General features: G+C 60.5%; 1 protein-coding gene across 1 annotated transcript; it reads left to right on the plus strand.

Annotated features, from left to right (window-relative positions):
- Nucleotides 1-343: 343 nt before the first annotated feature.
- On the plus strand, nucleotides 344-27,782 carry MAPKAPK2 (MAPK activated protein kinase 2; the record flags this gene model as incomplete). Its single annotated transcript, XM_082494671.1, has 10 exons — nucleotides 344-592; nucleotides 21,504-21,643; nucleotides 23,357-23,421; nucleotides 24,154-24,233; nucleotides 24,339-24,465; nucleotides 24,918-24,993; nucleotides 25,183-25,307; nucleotides 25,595-25,680; nucleotides 25,841-25,921; nucleotides 26,214-27,782. The coding sequence occupies 10 exons, from the start codon at nucleotides 344-346 to the stop codon at nucleotides 26,355-26,357; spliced, it is 1,173 nt and encodes a 390-aa protein (XP_082350797.1). The 3' UTR covers nucleotides 26,358-27,782.
- Between the last annotated feature and the right edge of the window lie 203 nt (nucleotides 27,783-27,985).

The raw sequence follows: 27,985 nt of genomic DNA on the forward strand, positions 1-27,985 counted from the left end.
TTCCCCCGGGGGGAAGCGGCGGGGCCGGGCCGAGCCGCCCCGTCGGGCACAGCCCCGCTGCCCGCCCCGCCCCGTCCCTCCCCCGGCCCCGGGGCCGGCGGCGGCGAGGCGCTGACATCAGAGCCGGGCCGCGCCGCGCCGGGAGGAGGAGGAGGAGGAGGAGCCGCACCGGAGCCATCGCTCTTCCCGGGGCCGGGGCGCACCGGCGGGGGGCGGTGGCGGCGGCGGCGGCGCTGCTGCTGCTGCTTTACCCCCGCCCCATCCCGCTCCCGCCGGGCTCCGCCGGCCGCCGAGTCCCGCAGCCCGCCCGCCCGCCCGGCCCGGCGCGGCCCGTCCGCCCGCCATGCTCTCCGGGGCGCCGCCGCCCGCCGCCTTCCCCAACCCGCCGCCGCCTCAGCCGCCGCCGCCGCCCCCGCCGCCCGCCGCCCCCCCCCACGGGCCGCCGCCGTTCCCGGTGAAGGGCGGCCTGCAGATCCGGAAGAATGCCATCACGGACGACTACAAGGTCACCACGCAAGTGCTGGGGCTGGGCATCAACGGGAAAGTTTTGGAGATCTTCAGTAAGAAGAGCGGGGAGAAGTTCGCTCTCAAGGTGCGAAGTTTGGGGGGGGGGGAGGTGGGGGGTAGTGGCGGCTCCCCCCGACGGGGCTGCCCGGGGCGGGCGGGGGGACGGACGGACGGACGGACGGGGAACGGAGGGCGGCTCCGGGCTGCCCCCGCCCCGCCGCGGAAGGGGCCGGAGGAACGGGCAGCGCCGGCGCTGCCTGACAGTGATGGAAGATGTCTGCTGCGGGGCGGGGGGGGCGGAGGTGGGGGGTCCCCGGGGGGGGCACCGGGAAGGGGAAAACGGGCAGCGACAGCGGTAACCGGGAGCGGGGCGTGCGGGGACAATGGAGCTGGTTGCTGCCCGGCCGCCCCGCCATGCTTGAATTTATTTTTTTCCCCCCCATTAAGAACGCGGAGACGTGGCTTTCTGCCTTTCTAATGGGAAACGAAGTGAAATGATATCTCGGTAGCCCACCCTGGGGGGGGGTGGGGGGGGCCTGGAGCAGAGAGGAGCCCTCAGCCTGGCCCGTGTCACCCCGTGGGGTTCGCATCTCCAGCCGTGGGGTTCGCATCTCCAGCCGTGGGGTTCACATCTCCAGCTGTGGGGTTTCCCATAAATACACTGCCCCTAAATGCGGACGGCCGCCTGGGGGTCCCGGCTCAATAGCATGGCTCTCCCGGCCCCGGCTGTACGAAACGGGGTGTCACACCGAGTGGCTGTTGTCCCTCACTTCAGACGGGGTATATTTCAGTGTTACTACATTTACCCCTTGTCTGTAACTTCTGTTTGAAAGATGCGTAGAAAAATAGTGGCTTCAAAGGTGTATTTTAGCCCACGCCAGGTGATGCGATGGTTTCCTTGTTTTCAGGTGAGGTTTCTGAGCGACGGGGGGAGCGTGTCTCCCTGCCGGAGGGACCTGGGGAAGTTTGAATGGATTCACGACGCGCCAGGCGTGACGCGGGTACAGGCAGTCTGCTCGGCGGGAGCGCCGTGTTCTCGAGCATCGGTGCAATTTGCGCCCACACATGAGCTGTTCAAACCCTCGGCGTTACCCTGAGAACTGTGAAGGCTAAAAAAACCCCACCTAAACCCGTAACCCCCACCTCTCTTGTTTCCAAAGCTGCTCTTCTGTTCGTATCCGAGATTCCGAACCTGAATGAATGAATGAACAAGTGGTGTTGGGGACACAAGTCGTGCCACAGGGGTGGTGGGGTCAGCAGGGGATGGTTAAGGAGGGGAGGGGGGGGGGCGATCATTTGAACAGTAGAAGTTTGACTTTTTCGTTCCGAAACACGGGCGTTTCTCCCGAGCAGCCCTATGTTGTGCTCCGAGATGATATGTATTGTCATCTCGTTTGGTTGGAAATTAGCGAAATCCTCTTCTGTTTTGACAGACGGGCTCCTCCGCGCTTCTGCACTTGACTCGAGCGTTTACAGCGCAGATTCCAGCGCTTCCCTTTCGCGGCCCGGAAAGGGGAAGGATGGCAGAGGAGACCCCGGGCCGCGGTTCCTCTCTGCCCCGGCGCGGGAGGACGGTTGGGACCTGGGGCTGGAGCTGTTCCGCTGCCCCTACCAGAGCGCGGTGCAGGGTCAGGATTTACGGCCGCGAGTCGTGTGGGTTCTGCGGCCGTCTTGAAAAGCCTCTTGGAGCGCGGGACTCGGCGGTGCGATGTAGGAGGGTGGCGCAGAGCCTCTGCGCGGCTCTTGGAGGGTGAGGTATATGCGGCGCTGAATCTGTTTTGGAAAAGCGTCGGTCGTCTTCCCTGTCCCCTGCCCCGGCCTCTTGACACGTCCCCGCCGTGAGAGACGCGTTCAGCTGAGCGGTTGGACGCCTCTCGGGCTTTCCAAAGAGCGGCACAGCTGCTACTGTAAGTGATTCCTTCCAGCCCCTAAAAACTGCTACGCTGTGAGTTTGGGCTCTCGGACGAGCCGGTGTGAGTGTGAGCTACGGGCTTGGGTTATTTGGGTGTTAGGTTTGGACTGAACCGCCGAGGCCAAACACATCGGGGGTGACTGCCCTAGACGTGACGCGCGCTGACTTCATCCCCTCCCCTGGTACGCAGCCGGGGTAACATCTGTTAGAGACCTGCGGAGAGGTGTTTGGATCCGAATTACTCATGGGCTGCATCAGTGTGGAAAGATGACCTAAAGCAGGATCCACACAAGTGATTGCATCGGGTTGTCGTGTTTCAGATGATGCTTAAAAGAATCCCGATGGCCCACGGCCAGAAGCCACAGCTGAAATCCCTCTGTGCTGCCTGCTTTGGTTGTGCAGCAAACCTTTCCATTCGGAACATTGCTCTTTACATTTGCTATTCCAAAATCTTGGATAATAATGCAATCCTCCGCCGGAGGGAAGCGGTTGTTTCTCTCCCTCATATTAATGGTGTCTTCTGGTTACACTGTGCTTCTTTTTGGATCGTGAGCATCTCTTATGTTGTTAAACCTCTTTCTCCCAAACCGAGAGATGCGTTTAGGTTAGGGTTTTGCCGAGAGTCACTTTGCCTAAGAGAACTTTTCAGTGCTCGGGGAGTGTGTGAGCGTGGGGACACCATTCCGGCAGCAGTGAAAATGTTACAACCAATTTCCTCCTCCTTCCAGTGCAACAGTCCATGGCAGAGACGCATCATTAAATAAAATGGTGCTGGTGCGAGTTAATGGATGGCACTTTTATTTGCCGCGTAGTACCTAGGTGAAAACAGGGGATACTCCTTTGCTTGTCTTATAGGTTGTTAATCTTTATTTTGCTAGTTCCCCACCCCTCATCTTATTTTATTTTTTCGTACTGAGCAATACCTGAAGTGTGACATCCCTGAGCGGTCTGGTGGGAAGCAGGCCACCAGCGGTCCCAGTCACCCGTGACTTGACCCTGTTTGATGCGCGGTGATTTACCGCAGGGTGGGAACATAAAGTCCGCGGAGAGGTGATGAATGGAACTGAAATGCGAGGTCTAGGTGGCTTCTTACCCCTTTCTTCCTTGTACCTTGGTGTGATTTACTATGAGGCGAAATTAGGCTTGTAATTTCTGTAAAGCCTGCCGTATGTAGGTCACCGCTGACCTGACTTGGCGTTGTTGGTTGTGGTCAGGCTGTTGGCATTAGTGACGCAGGCTGCGACGGTGGGGCTGGGAGCGAGGTCTGTCTCGCCTACCGCAAACTCCACTTTTAAGACTAATCTTTAGGCAAGATACTGGGTTGATGGCTGGCTCTCTTAATTTGGCAAGGAAATCTTAGGTAAGCCAGACGGGAGAGCGGGGGCCGGTAATAGCGGGTGGTGAGTTGTTCTGTGTTGTACGCGCTGCTTGATGGAGCTCTTCGTGGAGCAGGTTTCCTTTAAAACAAATTAACGAACCTCACTCCTAAGCCCGGCTTCAAAGCGGGAAATCCTCACCTGGATTGGTGAGCTGGGAAGAGCTGGAAGAGCTTCGCGGGGCCGTGGAGACTCCTTGCAAACTTGCCCCCTCTCTGGCAGCCCTGTTTCTGCAGCATCCTTGGTGCTTCGGGGCGCGTTTGCGAAATACTTTCTGTCTCGCCCTCAGCCTCACCAGATAATCTGTGAGTGATGGTTCCTCTGATGGAGCAGGAGGAGGGAGCCCAGTACTCTTGTGGTTTATTATTCCTGTAAGATGCCTGTCATGGAAATGGGGCGGGCGTCTCCTAGCTGATAACCGAGGGGCTCTGGATGAGCCTGGGTGGAGCTGGTGGCCTCGTGCTCTCCCTGCCGTCACGGCTAGGGTTCTTTACAGACACCTTCAGAGGAGGAAAGCGTCCTGTTTCCTGTGGCTTCCTGCAGCTTCGTGTGAGATGAAATGCTTTGTTCCCCAGAAAATCCAACTGGAAAAGTAACGCCTAAGTGATGGAGTAGACGAAGATGTTGGGCTCATGGGAAACAACTCGCTGTGTGTCCGCTGGACTTCTGCTCCTCTCTCAGTCGGGGGGATTTAAAATTTTTTTTTTATTATTATTATTATTTTTTTTTACAAACTCTACCATGTATTTTATATAACCAGAAATGTCTTCGCTGTGGCCTTCTGTGCAAGCCATGGTTGAAAAGCTGTGGAAAGTGTAGTGACATCACTGGGACTTTTCCAAGGCAGTGGTTTATTATCTCATTGACCAAAGGAGTCTACTGACTTGGGGTTTGAGTTTGTTTAAACAGTTTAGGATTTGCCTTAATCTCTTCTAAATACATGACATGTTCTGAGCAGTCAAACCTACGACTGAGATGGACTGATAACGGCCTGGGAGCGGGGGCTCGGTTTTTGCTTTGACACATGCTCAGGAAGTGGCGGGGTTCTTCCTCTTAATAACAATCTAATGCCATCGGCCATAGGTTTTGCAAAACAACATCGGTGTTTCCCACGTTTTCAGAGGTGGGGAACTGAGGTGCAGTGATTTACTGAAGGCCTCGCAGCCCGGCAGAAGCGGCACGGGGCTTAGGAGCCGAGCTGCTTGCTCCGGGATGAGTCCTTCGTGGGCAGCCGTCCTGCCCCTGTGGGTGTGATTTAATAGCCAAATACAGCCAGGTAAAATGATTAATTTATCGCTCCCACTGAGCTCCTGCTGGCCTTCAGCGAGGTTTCTGCCATCTGCCAGCACCCACGTTGGGAAAGCCAGAGCCTGTCTGCGGAGGTGCTGGCGCTGCCTCCGGGTGGCGAGCGGGAGAGCGGGCGCTGAGCTTTGTCAGACACATGCTGCCTATTCTAAAGCATTTAAGGCAGTGTATAAATAATAATTTGAAGCTGTGCAGACTGAGAGCCGGGTCTGCTAGCGCGTTTGCTGGACAGTGGGTAGGCACAGGTGATGAAAACTCCCGGGACGTTCCTGCCTAGGGAGCCTGAAAGAGCGAGTTGGAGATTTCTCTTTTCCCAGAGACCTCCAGGATGTGCTCTGCGATCCGATGGGATGGATAAACTCCTGATGAGTGATGTGGGGTTCGCAGGGCGGTGCGGGTATGTGGGAGGCATCCAGAGGAGTGGCTGGGTCGGAAGCGGCCGTTTTGTGGTCCCTGCAGCATGGGGAGCAGCGTGGCTCCGGGTTTGGTGTCTCCTCAGCCTCTCAGGTGGGCTCATGTGCCCCACACCGGGGTGGTCCGAGGGCTTTGCCGCAGAGGCAGTAGCTGATGCTATTTTAAAACCCATCCCTTTGCTGGGATCCGCGCTCTCTGCCGAGAGCCTGGGTGGAAAGAGCCCTCCTTCGTGAAGAGACCCTTTCCCCCCCGCTAACTGGGAACGTCACCGGCTTCCCGACCTGCAGGCGGCCCCGGCTGGGCTGCCCGCTGCAGAAGTCAGGCTCCTCTCCAAGCACAACTGGCCTCAAGTTGCAGCATTCAGGCAGCATGACCTCACCTCCTGGTTTCCAAGAATAACGCGCTGCCTCCCCTCCGCCGCGCCGGGGCCGTCTGCGGCGGGCGAGGGCGGTTGTCGCGGCCCGGTACGGGCCAGCTCTCGGGGAGGGGGGGACGGGACACCCCGCTTTTGCCCGGCAGCCCCACGCCTGCCCCGTGCCGTACAGCTCCTCTCCCCATTGTGGGCAGGGGCGCGGGCAGCAGAGGTGAGGCAGGAACTGGGAGAGGGTCTTTAGTAAGCCGGAGCGGGTCCTGAAGACCCAGCTGAGGTTGCAGGCTGGGGTTGGAGGAGGGAGGGTGGATCGGTGAGGACCAGCGCCATCCCTCCGCCAGCTCCGGAGGCTGGCACGGGGACACGGCTTTACCTGGCGGCGCCCCGAGAAACCTGTTTTGAGCCCGGGGAGTCGTGTTGGGTCGGCGTTTCAGCATGGTCCACAGCTGTTGGGCGTCGTGGTCATCTCTGGTGGTGACATTGGTGTTGGATTTGAAAAGCCCCTGAGACCCGTATCCTACTGAAAGTGGTCCCTGTCCCCTCTGCGGATGCCCCTCGTCTTTCTCAGCCGCAGGATGCTAAAATATATTTCCCTTTCAGCTCTGGCTGGCACGAGGACTGTGTGCGTGAGCGGTGCCTGGAGGCTCGTTTTGGAGAAGGCTCTCCATGGCCGGTTCCCCCAGGGAGGAGGACGGGGATGGGGACGGGGACGGGGAGCAGCGTGGGGGGGTTAGAGCAGGGCACGCAAGAGCGAGTCTGAATGCAGAGAGCTTTAACAGCCTTTTAAGCTGTTGTTTCTTTATACCTCGTGGCTGAGTCATTTCAAAGATTTCAGCCTTTTAAGATCTTACCAATTTGAGGTAGGGATTATGGCAACCGGCAGGTCTAATGGCTGCATTAACTCGCTGTTTCCTTCGTGGCCTCGGGAAGGGACTAACAGCCGTGAGTGCTGGTAGATCCCCCTGACCTGAGAGGACCTGAAACACAGGTTTTGCTGGAGATGCTGTGAGCCACAAAAACGCCGTTTGGAAGGTGTTGGGATGGTACCTGCCATCAGGAGGGGGAAGCAGGATGGGGTACTGGTGTGGCTCCTCTCTGAGTGCTGCGGGGAGCGCACGGAGCTCCGCTGTGGCTCCATCTTTGGTCTGATGCTGCCGGGGAGGATGACAGCATCTTCCCATGAATTCGGGTGTTACGTCGGTACGCTGCTTTGTTGTGACAAAGTACATTCTCCCAGCGGAGAGGGCAGGTGAGCGCATTGGCTCGAGCGGTCTGCAGCTGGCACAGCGTTTGCCGTCATATGTAATAAGATTATTTAAGCCGTTGGCGTCAGGGCTGCATGTGATTCTGTGCCTGGCCGTCCAGCGAGCTGTAGCCTAAACTAGAGATAAAGTTCAAAATGCAAACCCAGATCTGAATGTTCCTGGGGCGCCCAGCCAGGCTGGGGCTTTGCAGCTCCGCTCTCGTTAGACACCCTTACCCGGTTTGGGCTATAGATTTGGGATCAGCGGAGGGATGGGCTCGTTTCCTTCGTCATCATAATTAACTTTGCTGCCTCGCTTTGGGCGCCCCTGGCTGCAGTCAGCTCCCCTGGGCGCTCCTCTTGAATTCAACCTCTCCACCTCTGCTGGCCCCAGAGAGGGGCTAAATTGGGCTCGGGGTCATCGTTGCTGTACGCGTCTTGTGCTGAAACTGGCTAAATCTGTGTAACAGCAGGTCAGGACTCTGTGCTGTCCCTGTCCCAGAGGGGTACGGCACTTCCTGGGTTTCCACAGGGCAGACACGGCCGGGAGCATCTTCTGCCGCGCGTTCGGAAATGGAGCAGCCGCTCTCCCCATCCGCTGTCCTCCCGGCGGCCTCCGGCCCTGGTACACGGCACCGAGCTGGGGCAGCCTCTTGAAAGGCTCCTTGGACCTCCTGCCAAATGTGTGTTTTCAGGGAAACGCGGCTGGAACACAAGCTGGGGCCGCTGTGGAAATTTGGCAGCGCGTCCCCTCAGTCTGCAATTCCAGTAGCCGCAGCTCATCCCCTCCTCGCGCCCGGCGGTGCGGGTGGGAGCTGGGTGCAAGCGGGGCCACTCCGAAGCGGGGATGGCGTCTTGGGCATCTCGGCTGGGCTGGGGGGGAGGCAGATGCAATCAGATCCAAACCAACCCGAAATCATGCACGTTATCCCCAGCCTACTTTAGAAAAAATGAACAGATAAAATAAAAAGCGGAGGGGGAGCTGGTCTGGTAACAGGGGTATGTTTTTATTTTCAGTAGCGACGACGGCCCTACTGCATCTACCAGCTCAGTGTTTGAGAACAATTTTAACGTATTATATTTCCGCTTGTTTTAGCAAAAAGGCAGGGGCTGTGCCTGCTTCTGGGCAGCACCGCTGCGGGTGCCGGCGACCAGTTTCCCGCAGTGTTGGCTCCTGCAGCTCCTACTGGGCTGTGAGAGCCTTCGTCGCCTGTAAGAGCCTCCTCGCACCAGCCGGGTCCCCTCCGGGCTCTGGAGTGACTCTCTCTTCCTCTTCAGCCATTTCACAACCTCGCTGCCCATCGCGGTGGCCACATTGCGAAGAAAACCCGGGCGGCTCTTGCATCAGTGGCTCTGCCGCGGTGCGGGGCAGGGCGGGCTTGCCAGGAAGCCTAAACCCGGCTTATCTCCTGGAAGTCACCGGAGCTGCCAATCCGGTGTTTTCAGGTGGGTACCTCCCATGCCACGGGCAGAGCAGCGCCGGCTCAGGGGCACGGCCGTTTTGGGGAGCCTGGGGGTGATGCAGCCCTCGGCCAGCACCTGCCCGGGCTCCCGGTGAGGACATCTTCCCCCTTGGTGGCCCAGGAGCTCAGCAGAGGTTTGCCGAGGCCTTTGCTTTTGACCTCAGTGCTTTTTCCTGCAAGGAATGACCCCGTTCCCAGTGTGAGGGTCCGCGCTGTTATGTGGAAGCGGGACTGCCGATGTCTCCCCTCCCGCCCTGCTCATTCCCCTTTGGGGAAGAGTCTCCCAGTCTCTTGTGTTGTGAGGAAGAGGCACCGATAAAGAGCAGGTCCCCGCCAGGACGGGAGATGCTCCGCGGGTGGTGGGATTCAGCAGGGAAGCGCTCCAGGTCCTGGGGGAGGGTTGGAGTTGTCCGGATGCTGCTGTTCCCCGTCTCCGCGCTGCTGGAGGAGACGAGGGGCCCGGCCTCGGGTGCCTGTCGTTAGGGATGCAAATGCTGCGCTGAGGAAGCCTGGGAGAGTAAGGTGCCAGGGAGTTTATGAACGGATTAAAATGCGGTCGTTGCACACTGCTGAGCTCCGGCGCCTCCCGGGCGGCCGCGGGGCGGGAGGGATGGAAGCTGGAGCTGCTTCCCGGGAGCTTTGGAGCGGGTCTGTGGCTCTCACCCTCCGCCGCAGTCTGGAGGAGTTCATGGAAGACGGTGAAGTTCTCCGCGTGCCTCAGTGTGCGGTGCTTTTGGCCGGTATTCCCACTTCTGGGCTTCACCTCGAGGAACTGCAGGGCAGGGAGGGCTCTGCCCCCGCGGGGTCCCGCTAACGACAGCGAGGAGGGTTTTCCGGCTGCTCTCGGCGTAGCCGGTGAGCTCCGTTTTGCCGGGCCCTGGCAGTAAGGGCAGCCTGGGCTTGGCAGGTCAGGCACCTCTGGCTTTTACCGAAACGCCCCTTTCCCGTTTCTTTCTCCCCAAAGACTGAAACAACCAGGCAAACCTCACTGGAAGGAGGGTTCGGCTGGGACGTGGTGGTGATGCCTCGAGGGTTTTAGTGACTTAACTCCCAACCAGCGATGGACGTCCGGAGGTTGTACCCACCTCGACTCCAAACCCTCCCAGCGGCCGTGGAAAGAGCCTTGAACTTCATTGCGGGGAGAGATGGGGGTAACGCAGGGGGGTGATGTTCGTACGGGTCGTCGGCTTAATTTCTCTCTCTCTGGCTTAGGAAAGGGAGGCTCTGCGGTCTCCAGGCGTTGCTCCAGGCTCCGCGGGGTGGTGGCAATGCCGGCGCTGCCGCTTGCCGGCGTGCTGCAGGGGGAACGTGGGGGCCGCCGGGCGACCGAGCCGCACAAAGGCTGGCCTGTCTGCCCCTCGGCTGCCCCCGGCCCTGAGCCCTTCTCCTGAATAAGTGGGATTGAAAAAGCTTAAATTCCTACAAAGCGGGACCTGGGAGCCCCCAGCCAGCCCGGAGGGAGCAGCTTCCCCTGCCCGCCCCGTGCCTGCCCCCGCTCCCCGGTCAGCGCTGAGCTGGTGTCTGTGGGGCTCTGTTGGGTGAGGTTTCTTTTTAAAGGCTGGGATGGGAATGGCCGAGAGGAACAGCCTGGCCTGCCGGGGAAGCAGCAGTAGCTGCGGGAGTAAGGTTTTTCTGTTAGTTTGTTTAAATGTCCCCGCTTTTATCCCCTTTCCATTCTAGCCCAACAGGCAAAATGGGTCCAAAGCGCTTGCTGTCTGTCCGATTTGGTAAGAAATCAAGGATCCTGCTGGTGAACACTGTCTAGCAGTGGGGCACTGGGCATCCCCGAGAAGATCAGTGAGTCTTTCCCAGAGTGCGTGTGTGTTTGCCGTGTATTGAGAAGACGCCAGCGCGTAGAGCCTGTGCCGTCGCCCCCTTGCTGTGCCGCTGTCTCTTGGGCAGGTCCTCTCTGCGGGAGCATCCTCTAGAGACCGGCGTTTCCCTCTCGGGAATGCGCGGGGTGGGGGGAAGGTTTCTCCTCTGACGGTGTTTGTGGAGGTGTGTGCGCCCAGGCGCTTCGTGCTGGGTTTTGTACGCTTTGTGGGCTGAGGTATTTTGAGTTTCCGGGGCTGACGGGGACACTGGTGGTCTGCGCTCCACCAAACCTCCCGGGCTCTGCGGCGGCTGCCAACAGGTGCCGCGGAGGCTCTCGGGGCTGCCAAAAGCCTGGAGGGAGCTGTTAATAGCCACCGTGTCCTGTGAGCTTGAATGAGGTGCCAGCAGGATGCACAGGAGGGCGTTTTTTAAAATAGAAACGTAACTCTGTTTTCCTCCCGGCTGAGAGGGTTTAAGGATGGCTGCTGCGGAGGGAAGAGGGGCCGGTGGGGGAAGATCTCCCCGTGGGCTTGCGGGGCGGCAGGAGGCTCTCGGCCTTTCATTGCGTTGCTTCAGGATCCAGGATTTCCCCTAAAATACTAATTGCTGTGGCGGGTAGAGTGGATGCGCATGACCGTGGGTCGTGTTGGGTCTGGAGTGTTGCTTGGCTCTCAGTGCAGGGGGCTTCATTGCAAAGGGGTGGTCCCGACAGCTCTTCTGCAGGTCCTGGGGATGCGCGACAGCCGTGGGATGGGAGGAGGAGGATGAGGATGAGGAGGAGGAGAGCAGCCTGCGGTGCGGGGACAGCAGGGCGGCTGCAGCGAGGGGGAGCCAGGAGCAGCCCTGGCTCTCGGTGAGCAGCTCTGCCTGGGGGGGAGAGGGTGGAGGAGAGAGAGGGTGGTGGGCGATGGCGTACCGCTGAACAGCGCTTTTAATCACCCCGTGGGGTGCAATCCCGCCCTTCCCCTCTGCCCCTTCGTTAGCATCCCTCCTCATTGCCCACCTTGCTGTGGGTCAGCCGCAGCAGCCCTTCTCCCTGCCCCGCGTGTGTCTGCCCCGAGCATCCCCGCAGGAGGGCTGGTGCATCCCGGCTGCGCTGGAGCTGACGGCGCTGGAGGTTTTATATCTGTTGTGCCGTGTGAGAGGTGGAGGCGGCAGTGCCGGGAGGAGGGCGGTTGGTGGCCGCGGGGCCCCTGCCTCGCCGAGCGCCCCGGCAGACAAAGGCGTGTTACGAAATCCCCGTGTGGCTCCTGTCCTGGCCTTCCCCTGCACAAAACAAACCCCGCCGTCAACAAAAGCGGCGGCCACCCAGCGCGGGAGCTGTTTATCTCGCCCAGGGAAGAGCCGCCGTCCCAGCGCCGAGGCTCTGGCAGCCTCCACACCGCTTCGGACACCGTGCCCAGTGCGGGTTCGCCGTGCAGGAGTGCGATGCCAACCCCTTGGACTGGCACCGCTCGGGTGCCTCCGAGGTGTCGTGCCGGGGGTCCCGGCTGCCGGGGAGGAGGGGGATGCTCTTCTCTGCAGCCCTGCGGGAATCGCCCGGCCAAGGCAGAGCTGCCGCCTGCGAGATGCCACGGCTGGGCTGTGCATCCCCGGCCGCATCTCGGGAAGGTGTTTGCTGTGCCCTGGTGTTGACAAAGCCCATGACGAGGGTGAAGCTCTATTAAATAAACAGCTGAGGAAAGGACGGAACGAGGCAACGCGTGCTGCCGTCACCGAGCTTCGAGGGCGCGTAGATGGAACCCTCCTCAGGCTTGGCGCTGGTGGAGGAAACGCATCCCAAGGCCATACCGCTTCCAGCGCCGGGGGTGAACGGTGCTTCAAGAGCGGCTGGCCTTGATGCGGCTTTGTGCTTGGGTTTGGCTTTTTTTTCTTCTTTAAATATAACTATATTTTAATATTTATTTATTTACGCTGCTGCATGCTCTGTGTTGAAAGGCAGCAGCGCTGAGCTGGGAGGGGGTGGCAACCTCCCGTCTGTCCCACGGCGGGTCCTGCCCATGGGCTGAGCCCCGAAAAACTTCATTTTTTTTGTGCAGAGCGTGAGCCCGGGAGCTGTTGGGAAGCGGTGCGTGTTTGTGGGGCTTTTGGCAGGGCTCCGTGGCTCCTCTGCTTGCAGGCGTGGGTCTGGGTGGTCTGAGCCTGTCCCCTAAATCACTTCCAGCCTAAAAGTGAGGAATGGGTGGGTATGTCTAAAAATAAAAGCAGTTTTGGCACGTGAGTGCAGGGGATCTCCCCCAAAGCTCTCCCTGGGGTCGGAGGTGATGGTGGGGTCAGGCAGAGTTGTCCCCAGGATTGCCGTGAGGCTGATGGAACGAGGGACCCGAAAAGATGCTTTAACTGCCAGGTGCTGTCAGTGGGCTGCGTGGCGGAGGCTGCACCGGTCTGTCCGTCTGTCTGTCCGTCTGATGTGCGAGGGAAAGCCCTCAGTGGTGCAGAGGGCTGGCGGAGGCGGCACTGCTCCATGCCGGCGTGGTGATAAGGGGTTTATTTTGGTTTGGTGTTTTTTTTTTTTTTTTTTTTCAAGCTGTGCCCGCGGGAGGGAAGTGCAAAGGACATAGGTCAGCGGTGAGTTAATGGTTTACGTTAGTGTTTGCTTCTGTATTAATCACCCCTGCGAGTATCAACCACTTCCTATCATAAAAGCACATATGTGCACTTTTCCGTTCAGGAGCTTGGCGGCTCCGGTAGGAAATGTGGCGATGGAGGGGTTGGGAGGAGGAGCTGACCCCGGCCCCGAGGCTTGGCGAGGAGGCGGCGGTGAAGGGGCCGTGCGTGGCGCAGATCCGCCGGCCGCCGCCATGTCTCACGTGAAGATGTCCGCCCCTCCCCTGGCGGCGCGTTTTCCTTTCGCTTTGTCTTGTGCCGCTGAAAGGCCCCGGCGGGGGCTGCAGCGTGTCCCCGGTGGGGGCTGCAGTGGAGGCACGGGGGGCTGCAGCGGTTTGGTGTGCGGAGAGGGGTCCCCGAGCATCCGTCCCCCCGCCCCGGAGCGGCTGCCCCCCTTCCCCGCTCAGAGGTGACATCTTGGATGCCCGTAGGAAGGGGTGTGCTGTGTTGGGGGCATCTTGGCCATTGTGACCCCTTTTGTCCCCTGTTGAACTCATGGGGACTGTCCTGGAGGTCCTGGCCGAGGTGGTGGGTCCATCACTCCGGCCCGATCTGCTCCCTGGGATCTCCTGGGGCATCCCTCCGCGTAGCAGGACACGGGCGCCCTGCTCGCCGTGGCTAATGCCCGGGCTGATCTGGGCTGCTCGCGCCAGCCCCCGTGCCTCCCGCAGAGACCCACGTCGGGGAGTCGCCAAAACCCAGTGCTGCTTTGGACGGACGGATGGGGAAAAGAGGATGATCCCAAAACAAAAACCTGGGACTGGATGGGCCCCTAATTTTGTTTTTCCCCAGATATGTGAAGCTGAAACTATTTATTTCTCTTGGTTGAACACCAGCTCCAGCCTGCCGCTGGTGCCGTGAGTCAGCGGAGACGCTTCGTGCTGCCGCCTTGTTGCCATTTACCTGCTTTGACTTTTTCCTGTGAGTTTCGCAGCCCCCTCCCACCCACCGCCTCCCCGTCCCTGATGTCCCCACCGTGCCGGTGGCCCTCCCCTCAGCATCCAGGGTGCCTCTCCCGGGTACGTGAAGCAGGTACCCGCTTTGGACCTTCATCTCCTTGAAATCACTGTGCTGAGAATATTTCTGCTGCTGGGAAATGGGCTCTGCAGAGTGGGGCTGACGGGGGGGCAGCACCCCGATTGTACCGGGAGGGGGGGACATGGGCCCCTGGCAGGTGGCTCTTATTTAATCCCGAGCCTCTCTTCTGCTCTTCGCCTTTGTGTGCCGGGAGAGGCTTTTGTCGCAGCCTGAAAAGGCTGAATAGCGGCTGCATCTGTCATAGGGAAGAGCGGGGAAATGCTCAGCAGATGCCCTGGGGAAGGAGTGGGGGGGGGGGGGGGGTCCTGAGCATCCCCCGGTGGGCATGGACCCCCGTGGGAGCTGCAGGCAGGGGAGGTGGCAGCGCGCGAGGCGTTGCGCAACCCTTGCGGGCGAGCTTGGCCCCGGCGCGAGGGGTGTCCTTGTGAAAGCCCAGTGCAATAGCCGCCTCTTCCTTCGCCCCGTTTCCGTCCTCCGCCCCGTTGCAAAATCGCCCGCAGGAGCAGGGACGAGGCCGCCCGTGCCGGCATCTCCCTCCCCGAGCGTGCTGGCTGCTGCTGGCGGGGTTTTCGGCTCGCCCCTCTGCCCGCCTGGCTTGTGGCTCGTCCCGGGCATGCGGTGCGAGAGCTTTCCCTGCGCTCGCCGCGATGGCTGCGGGCCGTCCTCTGAGCGCTCCCGTAATGGCAGACTCGGAGAATGCGGCCGAGCGGCTCCAGCGTGTGCATCACTTCGCGTTTGCTCGGCCTGAATTGCGTCTCCAGGCTCGCTCCCCGTTTGTGGCTCTGTCTAATCTGAATAATTCTCTTCTCGCTGGGACGCTTTTTTCCAACCTCTCCATCTTCCCTCAGCCAAGTGGATGCGGAGGATGACCTTTTGTTCACGGAGGTGGGGGATGAAGGCACTAACGCACGGACCTGACCACGCTCACGTCCTGCCCCAACGGCCAAAGCCTCTGCGTCCGCCCGGGCACCGATGGCAGCAGCCGCCGTCCCTGCAGAGGGCAGGTGGCTGATGGCTGGTACTGTCCTGCCTGGTAAACCACGAGGCTCGGATGAAGCCGTCTCTGTCAGAGAGCGGCCGTTAGGAAAAGCTTCTACACAGAAAGGGGTTATCAAAGCCTGGCACAGGCTGCCCAGCGAAGCGGTTGAATCGCCGTCCTTGGATGTATTTAAAAGCCGTCTAGATATGGTGCTCAGGGACATGGTTTAGAAGTGGGCCCGGGAGAGTTAGATAATGGTTGGACTTGATGGTCTTAAAGGTCTTCTCCGGCCATAACAATTCTATGATTCTAAATAGTCACCCCGGCACGGCAGGCTGGGGCGTGCGGTGGGCAGGATGCTGCAGGACCCGTGTGCTGCTCCTCCTCCTCCTCCTCTCAGGCTTTCCCTGGGCTTTTGCTGGGACTGTGGGGCTTAAAGCTCTTCCGGCAGGGACTGTCTGTGGCTCCGTGTGGATGGGCAGAGGAGAAATGATCCCCAGCTTGGGAAAGTCCCATCGCCTCTGTCGGGGCGCTGCCGGTGGTGGTGGGTGTCAGCAGTGGGGATGGGGTTGATGTGAAGGTTTGTGGAAGAGCCACGATGATGCGGGGGAGGTTTCCCGAGCTGCACGTTTCGCCGTTACTGCATTGTGATTAAACCACAAATTTCCCTGCGTTTGATAACATAATTGCCCTTACGGGCTTTGGGACTCGTGATTTTATTTCTCTTCCATAGTTGATAAACAGTAAAAGTGGAACGAAGCTTTGCTGCTTCCGTGCCCTTCTGCTGCTTGCTCCCTCCGAGCCATCTCCAGCAGAGGCTGGAGCCGCTTTGGGACCATGGGGCGATTACTCGTGGGCTCCCCAAATGTGCTGGCATTACAGGCAGAAAAAAGATACGCGGGAGATGATGAGCTTGATCCGGGTCCCCCACCGCGGTGCCTCGGCGGGTGGGCGCGGGGGGCGATGCGCGTTTGCCTTCCCGGCGCTGCGAGGTGGGAACAGCGTGTGCAGAGCATCCAGCACCCGCTCCACGAGCGTCTTCAGCAGCTGACGCCAGTTGGCAACCAGTTTGCCGGGAAAAATTAGAAGAGGCAAATGCTTTGAAGAGAAACCCTCTTGCTTTATTAGGAAAAAATGCTCCTTGCCCTGTGCTCGCCCGGGCGGGGGAACCCGGAGCCCGTGAGTGCAGTGCAGGCGGGGGAACGTCTGCTCCGCTCCGCTCCGCTGCTGATGACACGGGAGGGTGACCGCCTGCCTTCCCTTACTGCAGGTTTATTTTTATTGCAACTTAAGAGGAGCTTATTTTAACCCCCGTGGTGCAGACAGCTCCCGAGGGGAGATCTTTGCAGCGGTGCGGGGCACGGGGCGCGCTCCTGCGGGTCCTGTTGCAGGGGGTCAGCGGAGGGGTGGTCGCCGCGCAGGCGAGGCACGCAGCGTGTGCTGCTCTGCCGGGAGCCGAGGTGAATCAGGTGTGATCGAAACGCACGTGGAAATAAAAATACCCTGCCTGCCGGAGCGGCTGGAGCGCCCGAGGTGAGCGCGGGGCCAGAGCCAAGAGGGGCAGCCTTGGAAAACGAACAGCTCGGCGTGCCGGGGTGTGCCCGATCCTCAGTTTTCGTGGAAATTGCCCGTGGGACGTGAGTTTTCCCTTGCAGGCTCTTGTACGGGGCTGTCTTGCCAATCCGAGCGAGCGCAGCGTGTTGTCACGGCTCGCCGAGGGGCAGCACCCTTTGGGGCTGCGGTGGCCCCCGCGGCTGAGGGGCAGCGGGGGACGGCGGCGTTTGGGACCTCCCGGAGTGCCAGCGGAGGAGGGAGCTTCCTGGGCGAACCCGCCGTGATTCATGGCACATCCTCCCCGGAGGAGGCGGCGAGACTGAATCAGTGGTGCCTGAGGACACGCGTGGGCGAGGGAACGTGAGCGGCTCCGGTCCACCCCCCTGTTTTCTCCGGCATCTTCCTTCTTCCCCGCGCCCACCCGCCTTCCCTACGTGTGGCGTGAGACCGTGGGGGGGGGGGGGGGGGGAAATTCATCTCGCCGTGCTGCCGAGCAAACGGGATGGAGCCCCCGGCCCCTTCGTTTGAGCTGAAGCTCATTTTTGGTGATGGGGTGGGGGGGGTGGCAGGACCCCGCTGGGTTTGCAGCCCCGTTTCGGTGCGGCGGAGGCAGCTTGCCGGGGTCGGGGTTTGCCGGGTGGGTGCCGTCCCCCTGCAGACACCCCGATGAGCGGCTTTGTCTCCAGGAGCCGCTTCCAGGGTTTGGCTCTCAAAGGCGGTGAAGAACCCGGAGCTGCTGCAGGAGCCCGGGAGGAGCCTTTGCTGCCGGGGGGGGGGTCCCGAGCACGTAGGGGCTGCGCCGTGCGCCGATGGGGCCGGTTTTGGAGCCCTCGGCTCCAGGGGTTTAGTGAAGCTAATGAGCGTGTTTGGCTCTGCACGTAACTAATTTCTCTGGCAGCGTGTAAAGGCTGCTGGGGGAGCTGGGCTGAGCGAGGCAGGGGGTGGTGGCGGCAGGCGCCGTCTGCCGCAGTCTCGGCGGTGTCGAGCTGCTGCGAGGAGAGCTGAAATGGGGCTGAAAGCTGCGTTTCCTCCCAAATTGCGATGAGGATGGGGTGACCCTTTCCCGGCTCTCCCTCCGTTCCTGCGGGCACGTGCCCCGGTGGGAAGCGGAGATGCGATGGTGCAGAGCTCTGGGGTGACACAGCTCTCCTGGCTGTCCCCTGTCCCGTGCGCTATCAAAGGGACATTGGGACATGACGGGCACGCTCTGAGGATGAGAAGAGGTTGAGAGCGCTGTGCCGGCTGTGCAGATAACATCTAAAGCACCCCCGTAAAGGGACACGCATGGACTCCTCTGTGCCTGAAACGTGGTTTTGCTCCAAGGGGGTGGCTGAGTCCCCTCCGCAGCGCTGTCCTTGTCCCAGGGACGCTTGTGTAACTCGGGGATCTGGTTACTGCCGCCGCGGTGCCCGGGCTCGGCTGCCGCCCCGGTGCTGGAGCCTCCGCTCTGGCGAGAGCCGGGCAGGGAGTGCAGCGCTTCCCATCCAAAATGATGGGGAGTTTGATCGGCAAGGAGCCCTCCCTTGGAAGGGGAACGGGAGATAACAGAGACGGACAAGCTGGAGGGAGAGCAGCTGCGGGGTTTTCCAGCGGGTTGGCCATCTGCTGCCATCTCCCCTCTGCGAAGGGTTAACTCTGGTTGTGCGCTGAAGGCGGTGGGAGGGGACAGTGTCCCCAGGCCGGTACCCTCGGCTGGGTGGGATGGGGGCAGCTCACCCTTGCTGAACCTCAGGGACACACGAGATGCTTTTCCCGCCCCAGCCTCCTCGTTGCAAGCCAAGAAATAGAAATCCTGCTGTAGCCGAAGGCTGCCCTGGATACCGGAGCTAAATTAGGGACTTGGGCGGTGTCACCACACCCCCCCAAATTTGATGTGGAGTTCCCATGATCGGAGCAACGCCTGTCATACCAGGACATCACCCACCGGTGGTTTCACCACTGGCCGCGGCGAGTTTGTGGGCCAAATGGTGCTTTTCCACCCCTGTGCTGTGCTCAGCACAGCCCGGGGAGGCGGTGCTTTGTGCCGAGGGCAGGATGGATGCTGTGTGGCTGCAGCCTGGGGGGGGGCTTCTGCTGTGGTTTGGGCATCACCACGTCCCTCCTGCATCCCCCTGCAGCGGTAATGGCTTTCCCCACGCAGCCTCATTGCATCTGGCCTTCAGCTCCCCGTCACGCCGCTGTCACCTGCCACCGGGAACCTTTTCTCAATAGACCAAATCATTCCCTTAACGAGGTTTAATTTGCTCCTCTCCCAGTTGGGCGAGCAGCGTCTCCGTGGGCTCTCCATCCCGCGGCTGGCGGTGGGGCTGGAGTGCAGCCGGGGTGTTTCAAGAGCGCTGGGGCAGCTCTTTGCGGGGGCCCGAGCACAAAAGCAGACGTCAGGGCTGTGCTGGTACAGGTAATGGGGGCTGCTGCCTCCTAGTTCATTAGAAATACAATTAAGCTCCTTGAAAAGCGCTCTGAGCGACCTCTAAAAACTGCATATGTATTTCTGTACCTCTCCTGTTTGTCTTGTGCAGAATGATGTTAACTGCCTGCTTCCTGCTGTTCAATTTTCCCAGCGCGTAATTGCAAATTGTTGGGTTTTTTTTTTTCCCCTCTTCAGCTTCCTGGCCCCCCACGCCAGGCTGCTCGCAGCGGAGCTGCAAATAACCGAGCTTTTCTCCAGGCCCCTTCCCTGCCTGCGCGGCTGCTGGGGCGGCTGGCGCCACGCTTGCTTATGGCTTTGGCTTCGGCAGATCTGGTTTTTAGGGTAATTAAGCAGTGGAGGAGCAAGGAGGGGCTGTCCAACCTCCTGCCCTGTCTTCCTTTCGCCCCTCACTGGTGTTGTGCAAAGGGTGGCTTGGCCATTTTGGTCCTCACTGAGCTTCTGGATGGTTTGATCATAGAATCACAGAATGGTTTGGGTTGGAAGGGACCTTGAAGACCACCCAGTGCCACCCCCTGCCCTGGGCAGGGCCACCTCCCCCCAGCCCAGGTTGCTCCCAGCCCCGTCCAACCCGGCCTTGAGCACCCCCAGGGATGGGGCAGCCACAGCTTCTCGGGGCACCCTGCGCCGGGGGCTCACCACCCGCACAGGGAAGAATTTCTCCCTAATCTCTAATCTAAATCTCCCCTCTTCCAGTTTGAAGCCATTCCCCCTCGTCCTATCACCCCATGCCCTTGTACAAAGTCCCTCCCCAGCTCTCCTGGAGCCCCTTTAGGCACTGGAAGGGGCTCTGAGGTCTCCCCGGAGCCTTCTCTTCTCCAGGCTGACCCCCCCACCTCTCCCAGCCCGTCCTCCCAGCAGAGGGGCTCCAGCCCTCCCAGCATCTCCGGGGCCTCCTCTGGTTCCACTCCAACAGGTCCCCATCCTTCTGCTGTTGGGACCCCCCGAGCCGGAGGCAGCACTGTGAGGGGGTCTCCCCAGAGAGCAGCAGAGGGGCAGATTTCCCCCCCCCTCGCCCTGCTGGCCACACTGCTGGGGGTGCAGCCCAGGAAGCCAGAAGCCACCCCACACCCCCCCCCCCCCGCTGGCACAGTTTTCCTCCCCTGGGATGGCAGGAGAGCCGAGGAGGTGGGCGAGGTGTGACCGAACCCCACGGAAGGGTGTTCCGGCTGGGTGGCCGAAGTGCCCATCCTACTTGTCCCTTTCCCTGTGGCAAAGGACAAGCGCTGTTTTAGGCAGGAATGCAAATTGCCGTTACTCTGCGAGCGCTGTCAGCGAGCGTTTCCTTCATAAACAGGCAGTGGGCATCTTTTGGGGCTGCAGCAAGCATTAACCCTTGTTCCTGTGAAATCCCCCCTTGCCATGCACTGGGCACCGTTGCGGGTCCCGCCAGGCCAGCGAAGTGTCCCAGGGGTTGATGCTCCGCCGCTTGCCGGCTGGGCGCTCTCCTTCGCCGAGCAGCCCTGGGAGCTCAACAGGGAGAGGGCAGAGGGGCAAGAAGTATATTTCTGTGTCTGTCTTGGTAAAATGACCGAACCTGCTTTCTCCTGCTGACGCTCGCTGGGGTGGGACGCGTTTCCATGTGCCGCTGCCGCACAGAGGCGCAGACCTGCGCCGGGGCGTTTCGCCGATCCCGGCTCCGAGAGCTGCCGGAGACAGGAAGGAAAATGAACTGCGCTCAAGATAGGCACGTTTGTTGCTCTATATTTAGGAGTATAATAATTAAGGCTGGTTGTTTATCCTGACAAACGTGGTAATTAATAGTCTGTGGCAGACGAGCAAATCCTTCCTGCACCTGGGAACTGTGAGTTGTCTCTGGGAAGGGCGAGAGCCTCATTAAAGAGCTGCTGCTGCTTGTGAGAAAAGCTGCTATTTAGGGAACATCTGGCTGTTTGCTTTGTCCCCTCCCCGGGCACGCGTGCCTGGGTGCTGGTGGCCTCCGAAGGCCACGGTGAGGGTGCTTTTGTGCCCAGCCTGTGCCTGAGGACACAGAGCAGGAGGGTCCCACGGTGCGAAGGCTGATGTGCGGGAGGTGAGGGGTGGGCAGCACTGCCAGCGGGATGTGAAGGGGGGACGAGGGTGCTTGGTGGCACCCGGGGGGGCAGTGGCGTGGGTACCAGTGTGCAGAAGCTCGTTCATAAATGCAGTAGGAGGTCTTGCTGGCTGGTGGCACGGGGTGGCTGGGCAGCGGGGCGGCATCTCGAGGGGCAGGGAGGTGGCAGGCAGGCAGGATAAGCTTTTACCGGCCTTGGAAGGGAAGGCAAGAAGTTTATGAGGATGGGCATCTTCGCGCTCTTCCCACTAGATGGGGATGGAGGCATTGCACAGAGCGCACCCGGGCTCGCCTCGGTGCCGCCCGTGGAGAGCACCCACGCTCGCGGAGAGCACCCACGCTCGGCCTTCGCCCTGCGTCTTCTCTGGGTGGGTGCTGTGCCAGCAGCCCGGCTCCCCCGGGGGCGCTCGGGGCTGACGGGGTCTCACTTCTCCCGCAGATGCTGCAGGACTGTCCGAAGGCTCGCAGGGAAGTGGAGCTGCACTGGAGGGCATCGCAGTGCGCGCACATCGTCCGCATCATGGACGTCTATGAGAACCTCTACCAGGGGAGGAAGTGTCTGCTCATCGTCATGGAGTGGTGAGTCCCTGGTGGCGCCGCTGCGGGTGGGCTCTCCCCACCGCAGCACCCGCAGCCCTGCGGGGTGATGCCGAAAGAGGGGCGAGCACCTTCCTGCACCCCCGCCGGCTTGCTGGGGACCCCAGGGAGCTGTTGTGGCGGGGGAGGCAGCCCGCGAGCCGTAGGGATGGCAGCCCTGGAAGAGGTGCTGCACCGCTGGCGTTGGAGGGACGGTGGGAGCTGCGCTGGCTCTGAGTCATTCTGAGAACTCGCTCGGCTGTTGGGAGGCTTCAGGCCTGTGGTTCTCACTGCAGAGAGATCATAACCAAACTCGCTTTGGCCATTGAAAGTTGGGGTAGTCGGCGGGTTCCTGGCACCCCGGCGGCCTGTGGTGGGGTCCGGTGGGCAGCGCGCAGCCACGCCGAGCCGGTGCATCTCGTGATGCCGCTGCAGCTCTTGCAGCAGCAGTTGAGCGGCTCTGGTTCGGGTAGATGTTTGATATAACCTGGGGAGGAGGAGGAATGAAGGGGAAAGTATTGAAACCACATCCCAACCGCAGCTGTGATTTGATGCAGCTTCCTTGCCAAAACCTCTCCTCTGGCAAGCCGGTAGGTCGCCTGGGGGGGCAGCGGGTGCGAGGAGCGCCGCGAGCGGCGCTGGGGCAGGCAGCACGGCAGCTGCCCGAGCGGCCCTTGTGTGGGAAGAGGCTTCTGAGAACCGCGCCAGGACGCTGGGCAGCCGGGGACGGGAAAGGTTTGTGCGGCGCATCTGCTTGTGTGGGAAGAAAGCGGTAGCTGAATGGAAACGAGTCCCCGGGGCAGCGGCGGCTCCCTGCAGCGTGTCTCTGCCGTAGCTCCCCGCTGTCCCAGGGATGCTCTGGGTGTAACGCCGGTCACAAGGCAGCGTTTGACTCGCAGCGTGAGCGCGGCGTGTCTCCTCCTGTGCTCTGTGCGGCGGTCAGCCCCGGCAGCTGCGCCCTATCTGTATTGCAGATGTCCAGCTGATGTCAAGGGCGCTGGCAGGAGATGCTGTCTGCGCTGGGAAAGCCAGAAGCCGTTTCTGCTCCAGTTAGATAAGGCAGGGACAGGAAGCACTGTTACCCCTGTTCTCGTGGAGAATTACCCCCTATCTCCCCCCTCATCTCTCTTGGAGCCAAGTTCTTCCTTAGGGTCCCAGGGGAGCCTTTGGCTGGGGAGGGAACCACGCCAAGGTTTCCGTGGTCCTTCTCCAGCACCTTCCTGAGAGCTCGCTCTGCTGCAGCGGGGTTCAGTCTCTGTCCCCCCCATCCCATCGCTGAGCCCACGTGAGCACTGCTGACACCTTGCCCGTGCTGTGATCTTTGCTCAGCACTTCTGCGCGGGGTTAGCGTGCCGGCGAGGCGGTTGGCTTGTGAGCTAAACGAGGCCAAGTGTGCCGGGAGCGCTCTCGCCACATTTGAGCCACGTTTGCTGTCTTTACTGTAAATGTGTTTCTGTGGGCTGGTGGGGAGACCACGTCCGCCTGCACCCGGCATCTCTGCCGCCGGCACAAAGCCTCTGCCCTGCTCATTTCTGGAAGGAGGATGCTCTGAAACGCCCCGTGCCCAGAAGCACCGACCCAAGGGCTTGGATGGAGAAGGGGTTTGTTTCTTGCTGAGCTCGTGCAGCTCCGGGCTGAGCATCAGAAGTTTCGGTACCGCTTGCGCTGGTGTGAGATGGGTACCACAGCATCTGACGCCATCTGCTTCTCTTCCAGCCTGGACGGCGGGGAGCTCTTCAGCCGAATTCAGGACAGGGGAGACCAGGCCTTCACAGAACGGGGTACGGAGCCGTGGGGAGCTGGGGTTTCGTCTTTGGACCATTTCTTGCTGTCCATAGGAGTGCTTCTGGTCCAGCTCATTCCCTCAATTGCTCTTTCGAATCCCCAGCAGGGTTTTGCTCTTGGGGAATGAGGAATGTGGGTGCAAATGCCCCTAATTTTCATGCTCATTTGAGAGCAGAGTTAGGGGATGTTTTCTCAGCCGCCCCCGTGCCCTGTCCATCCCACTCCAGCACAGGCAGGAGCTTCAGTGACCTTCAGAAACACACACCCCCTTCCAAAAAATAAAGACCAGGTCCTGTGGTTCTCATAGATCTCGTGAATCTCATTCCCTCTGCCCCCGTGGCTGTGAAAAGCCTCCGCACAACCCACACCCCGGGCCCATTGCCCCCACGCCCCGCGGGGGACAGCTTTCCCAGCTGGTTTCCCTGCAGATGTGGGCTCCAAAGCGGTGCTAGGGGCTGGGTCAGCCCCCCCCCCCCGCCCCAGAGTGAGCCCCTCCTTGGGACTGTCCAGTTGGGTATGGGGGTCAGCGGCTGGAGCCTCCCCCATCCCTCCTCCTGGGAGTTTCTCTCCCGTTCGCTGCAGGTTCCCGACCCCGGGGGGGGGGGTGATGGGGCGGGGGAGGCACTCCTGCTTCGGATAGAGGAAACCCCTTTGGCCTCAGCCGTGCTCTTTGGCTCCTGGTCTGGTGACTTGCTTATAAAGGCTCCGATGTTTTTTTGCTGCTTCAGAGGCTTCAGAGATCATGAAGAGCATTGGGGAAGCCATCCAGTACCTCCACTCGATCAACATCGCGCACCGGGACGTGAAGGTACCGTGCTGCACCCCTGCGTGGCGGTGCTGAGCCCCGCTCAGCCCATGGCAATGCCGAGGCTGCTCCGGCTCTTCTGCTCACTTCTTCCTCGTGTTTTCACAGCCGGAAAACCTCTTGTACACCTCCAAAAGACCCAATGCTGTGCTAAAACTCACGGACTTTGGCTTTGCTAAAGAAACCACCACACACAACTCCTTGGCCACTCCGTGCTACACGCCGTACTACGTGGGTAAGTGGCTGGGGGACGCTGAGCTTGCGGGTTTGCAGGGGCAGAGGCGGGAGGTTTGGATGGTGCCATCACCTCTGCATCCAGCCTGTAGCCTCCGTCACAGCGCGGTGGGGTGGGCAGCTCCTGTTTGGGGTGCTTGGGGCTGGGGGCTGCTTCGGGTGGGGGGTGGGTGCTGAGTTTGCCGCTCGCTGGAGTGAGCGGGACGGGCCGCTCTGAGCGCGGTGGGGGGGGGTTGCACGCCGGTGCTGCAGCCTCCCGTGGGTTGTGCTCGGGGCTGCGAGGTGGCACCGCCACGCACCGCTCCTGCCTCCGCTGCCGGCGTGGCCACGCTGGAGCCTGTGCCGAGACTGCAGGCAGCTGCCGGCGGCTCTTCGGCCGCTCCACGGGACGGTCAGATCCCTCTCGTGCGGTGCTGCCACTTTGACTCAGGACTTTGTTTCTCTCTTTGCCAGCCCCGGAGGTGCTGGGCCCTGAGAAGTACGACAAGTCCTGTGACATGTGGTCCCTTGGCGTCATCATGTACATTCTGTAAGTCCAACGGGTCCTTCTCCGTCCTGCCGGGGTCAGAGGGGGGACACGCAGCTTTCGAGCTCATCTGTGGGGTGGTGGGGCTGAGCTGCACCGCTCCTGCTCCTGGCGGTGCCCCGTGCCCCGCCGGCACTGCTGGGGAGGCTTTCGGGGCGATGCGTTGACTCTCTGCTCCCTCCCCCGGCGCAGGCTGTGCGGGTACCCCCCCTTCTACTCCAACCACGGCCTGGCCATCTCGCCCGGCATGAAGAAGCGAATCCGAATGGGCCAGTACGAGTTTCCCAATCCTGAATGGTCCGAAGTGTCGGAGGAAGGTAAACGCGGTCCCTGTGACAGCTTGTCCCCGTGCTGAGGTCTCCCTTCGGGATCAGCCCCGTGTCCAGCAGCGCTGCGAAGGCTGCGGGGGGAAGCCTGGGCATGTCATGGGCCACCTCTTAGCGATGCAGCAGCTTCGCCTCTTTGCTCGAGGCTTTTGCTGAAGGGCTTGACCAGGGTGAGGTCTGTGGCATGGAGGGGACGGGAGGTGCCACTGGCTTGGGCTGAGCGTGGGGAGAGCCACCCTGGGACCTGCTAACGCCCGGCCCTGCACAAAAACTTCCAGTGAAGCAGCTGATCCGCAACCTGCTGAAGACAGATCCGACCCAGCGCATGACGATAACGGAGTTCATGAACCACCCCTGGATCATGGTGAGCGCGGGGCTGAGTGGGATGGAGTCAGGATGGAGTCGGGATGGAGACGGGACGGGACGGGACGGGATGGGGACGGGATGGGGACGGGATGGGGACGGGACAGGACGGGATGGGATGCCCACGGCTCTCGGCTGACGCTCCTCTGCTCTCTCGGCAGCAATCCATGCAGGTGCCCCAGACCCCGCTGCACACCAGCCGCGTGCTGAAAGAGGAGAAGGATCTGTGGGAGGACGTGAAGGTAAAACCTCTCTCCGTGGCTGTCTGAAACGCTCTGCGCCCCGGGTGCCATCTGGGGACTGTCTGCTTCTGCCTTCTCGGGCTGATTCGGGCTCGGTGCGAGTGTGCCGGCTCCCAGGGAGAGCTGCGCTCGGGATGGGGATGGAAAAATTGGTGGTGGGACCCTCAGCCCCTGACTGCAATTTGTTCCCACGGGGGCTCGGAGGGGAGAGCTGCCCTGGGGGCCCCGGGGGGCTGCGGGCTGTGCCTGCGAGGGCTTTGCTGACGGCGCTGCCTCTGCCGCCTGCCCGCAGGAGGAGATGACGAGCGCGCTGGCCACCATGCGAGTGGACTACGAACAAATCAAGATCAAGAAAATCGAAGATTCCTCGAACCCTTTGCTGATGAAGAGGCGGAAGAAAGCAAACCCCACCGAGCCCACCACCCTCCCCCACTGAGGGTGCCCTGTGCCCACCGGCCCTTGAGAAAGCAATAACTATATATATATATTTTTTAAGAAAAAAGACAAAAAGAGACAGACTGTTATATCAAGCGCATGGAATTCGACATTTATACCAGACTAGTTATTTTTAGCTACTCACCTGTGTTTCTGACCTTTCCGGAGCAGGCGGTAAGATCCCCCCGTCCGGTGCACCCGCTGCAGCCGGGGGTTTTGTCCTGTAGGTGACCGCCGCCAGTAATTGGAATTTTTTTCTTTTGTGAAACAGTTTTGATTTTTTTTTTTTTTTTTTCCTTCTTTCCAAAGACATGGAAATTCCTGTGGTGACCTTTTTAGGGTATATAAAATATAAATATTTTTTAAAAACTACTGTAGAGCTGAAACCCAGACAGCGTGTTCCCTGCGCGGGTGCTGGCTGGAGATGGGCTTCGGGCTCGGGAGCGGGTTGGAAGGGGGAAGGAGAGCCGCCTTCTCCCCCGTCCTGCTGTGCGTGGCAGCGCTGGCGTGGGGGGTCCTTGTGGACGCTGGGCTTCTTCGCTGGCCTGGAAAACTGCTGTTTTTAAAGCACGGTAGCCAAAAAAGCACCCCCCAAACCCCTCCCTGACCGGGAAGCCTTGATTCTCCCCGGCGGCGCGCAGGGCTCCCCACGAGCGCCGTCTGTGTCGCTGTCTGTCTGTCTGTGCGTGGGGTGTGTGTCGTGTCCGTGGGCGAGGAGCTGCTCGTGGCTCCCCCCCGCTGTGGCCACCGCAGTCTGTACCTGTGCCTGGAATCCAGTTCTGACCTCAGGGGTGGGCAGAGGGGGGCCAGGGGGGGCGAGCAGGAGGCCAGTGCCCCCCAGTATCCCCCCCAACTCTGCAGGGATGTGGGGAAAAGATGCTCCCCTGCCGCCTCCGCCCGCTCCCGCAGCCCCCAGCTCCGGGGGAGATGCTGTCCCAGGGGTCCCCGGGGGAAAAGCGGGTGGCATAGGGAGGGGGTGGAGGTGGCGTGGGACCGTAGCTTGAGCCGGGACGGCAGCACTGCCCCCTCCCTGGCCGGGGCTGGGGGTCGCGATGTCCCCCCACCCCAGTGTGGCTTCTGCTGGGGGAACCGCTCCTGCTGCCGGCTCCCGGGGGCCTGGGAGCGATCCTCCGCTCCCGGGAGCAGGATGGCTTCTCTGAAGTCCTTAGTCCATGAATTATTATTATTATTGCTATTTGTCACAATGTTTCACTGCGTTAAGTGTGTTTGAATGGGGAAAAAAAAATTTTTTTAAGGCAATGTTTAGTTTTTAAGTGATCTTTTAGACACTGTATGGAATTTTAATTTGTTTTAAAATCCGATTTTTATCCCTTTTTTTTTTTTTTTAATTTTTTTGTCTGTTGGCTTATACTAATCTTCCCGGTCTGCTCTTCAGCCCTTTGGATTAAAGACACTTAATGCGTCACCCAGTCTCTCTTCCTTGCTCGCGTGCCTGCGAAGAAACACCCCGGTGCTCTGGATGGGGCAGCCCCTCTCCTGATGTCTTGAAATTGCTCTTTTTTTCCACCGAAGAGGTTGAGCTCCCCCAGGTTATTCTCTGGGGAAGTTCTCTCCTTGCAGAATCCCTTTGCTTGGGGACAGAGCTTGTGGCTGCTGCAAAAATAGGAT

Source organism: Vanellus vanellus (genome assembly GCF_965231255.1).
Source record: "Vanellus vanellus genome assembly, chromosome: 23".
NCBI lineage: Eukaryota > Metazoa > Chordata > Aves > Charadriiformes > Charadriidae > Vanellus > Vanellus vanellus.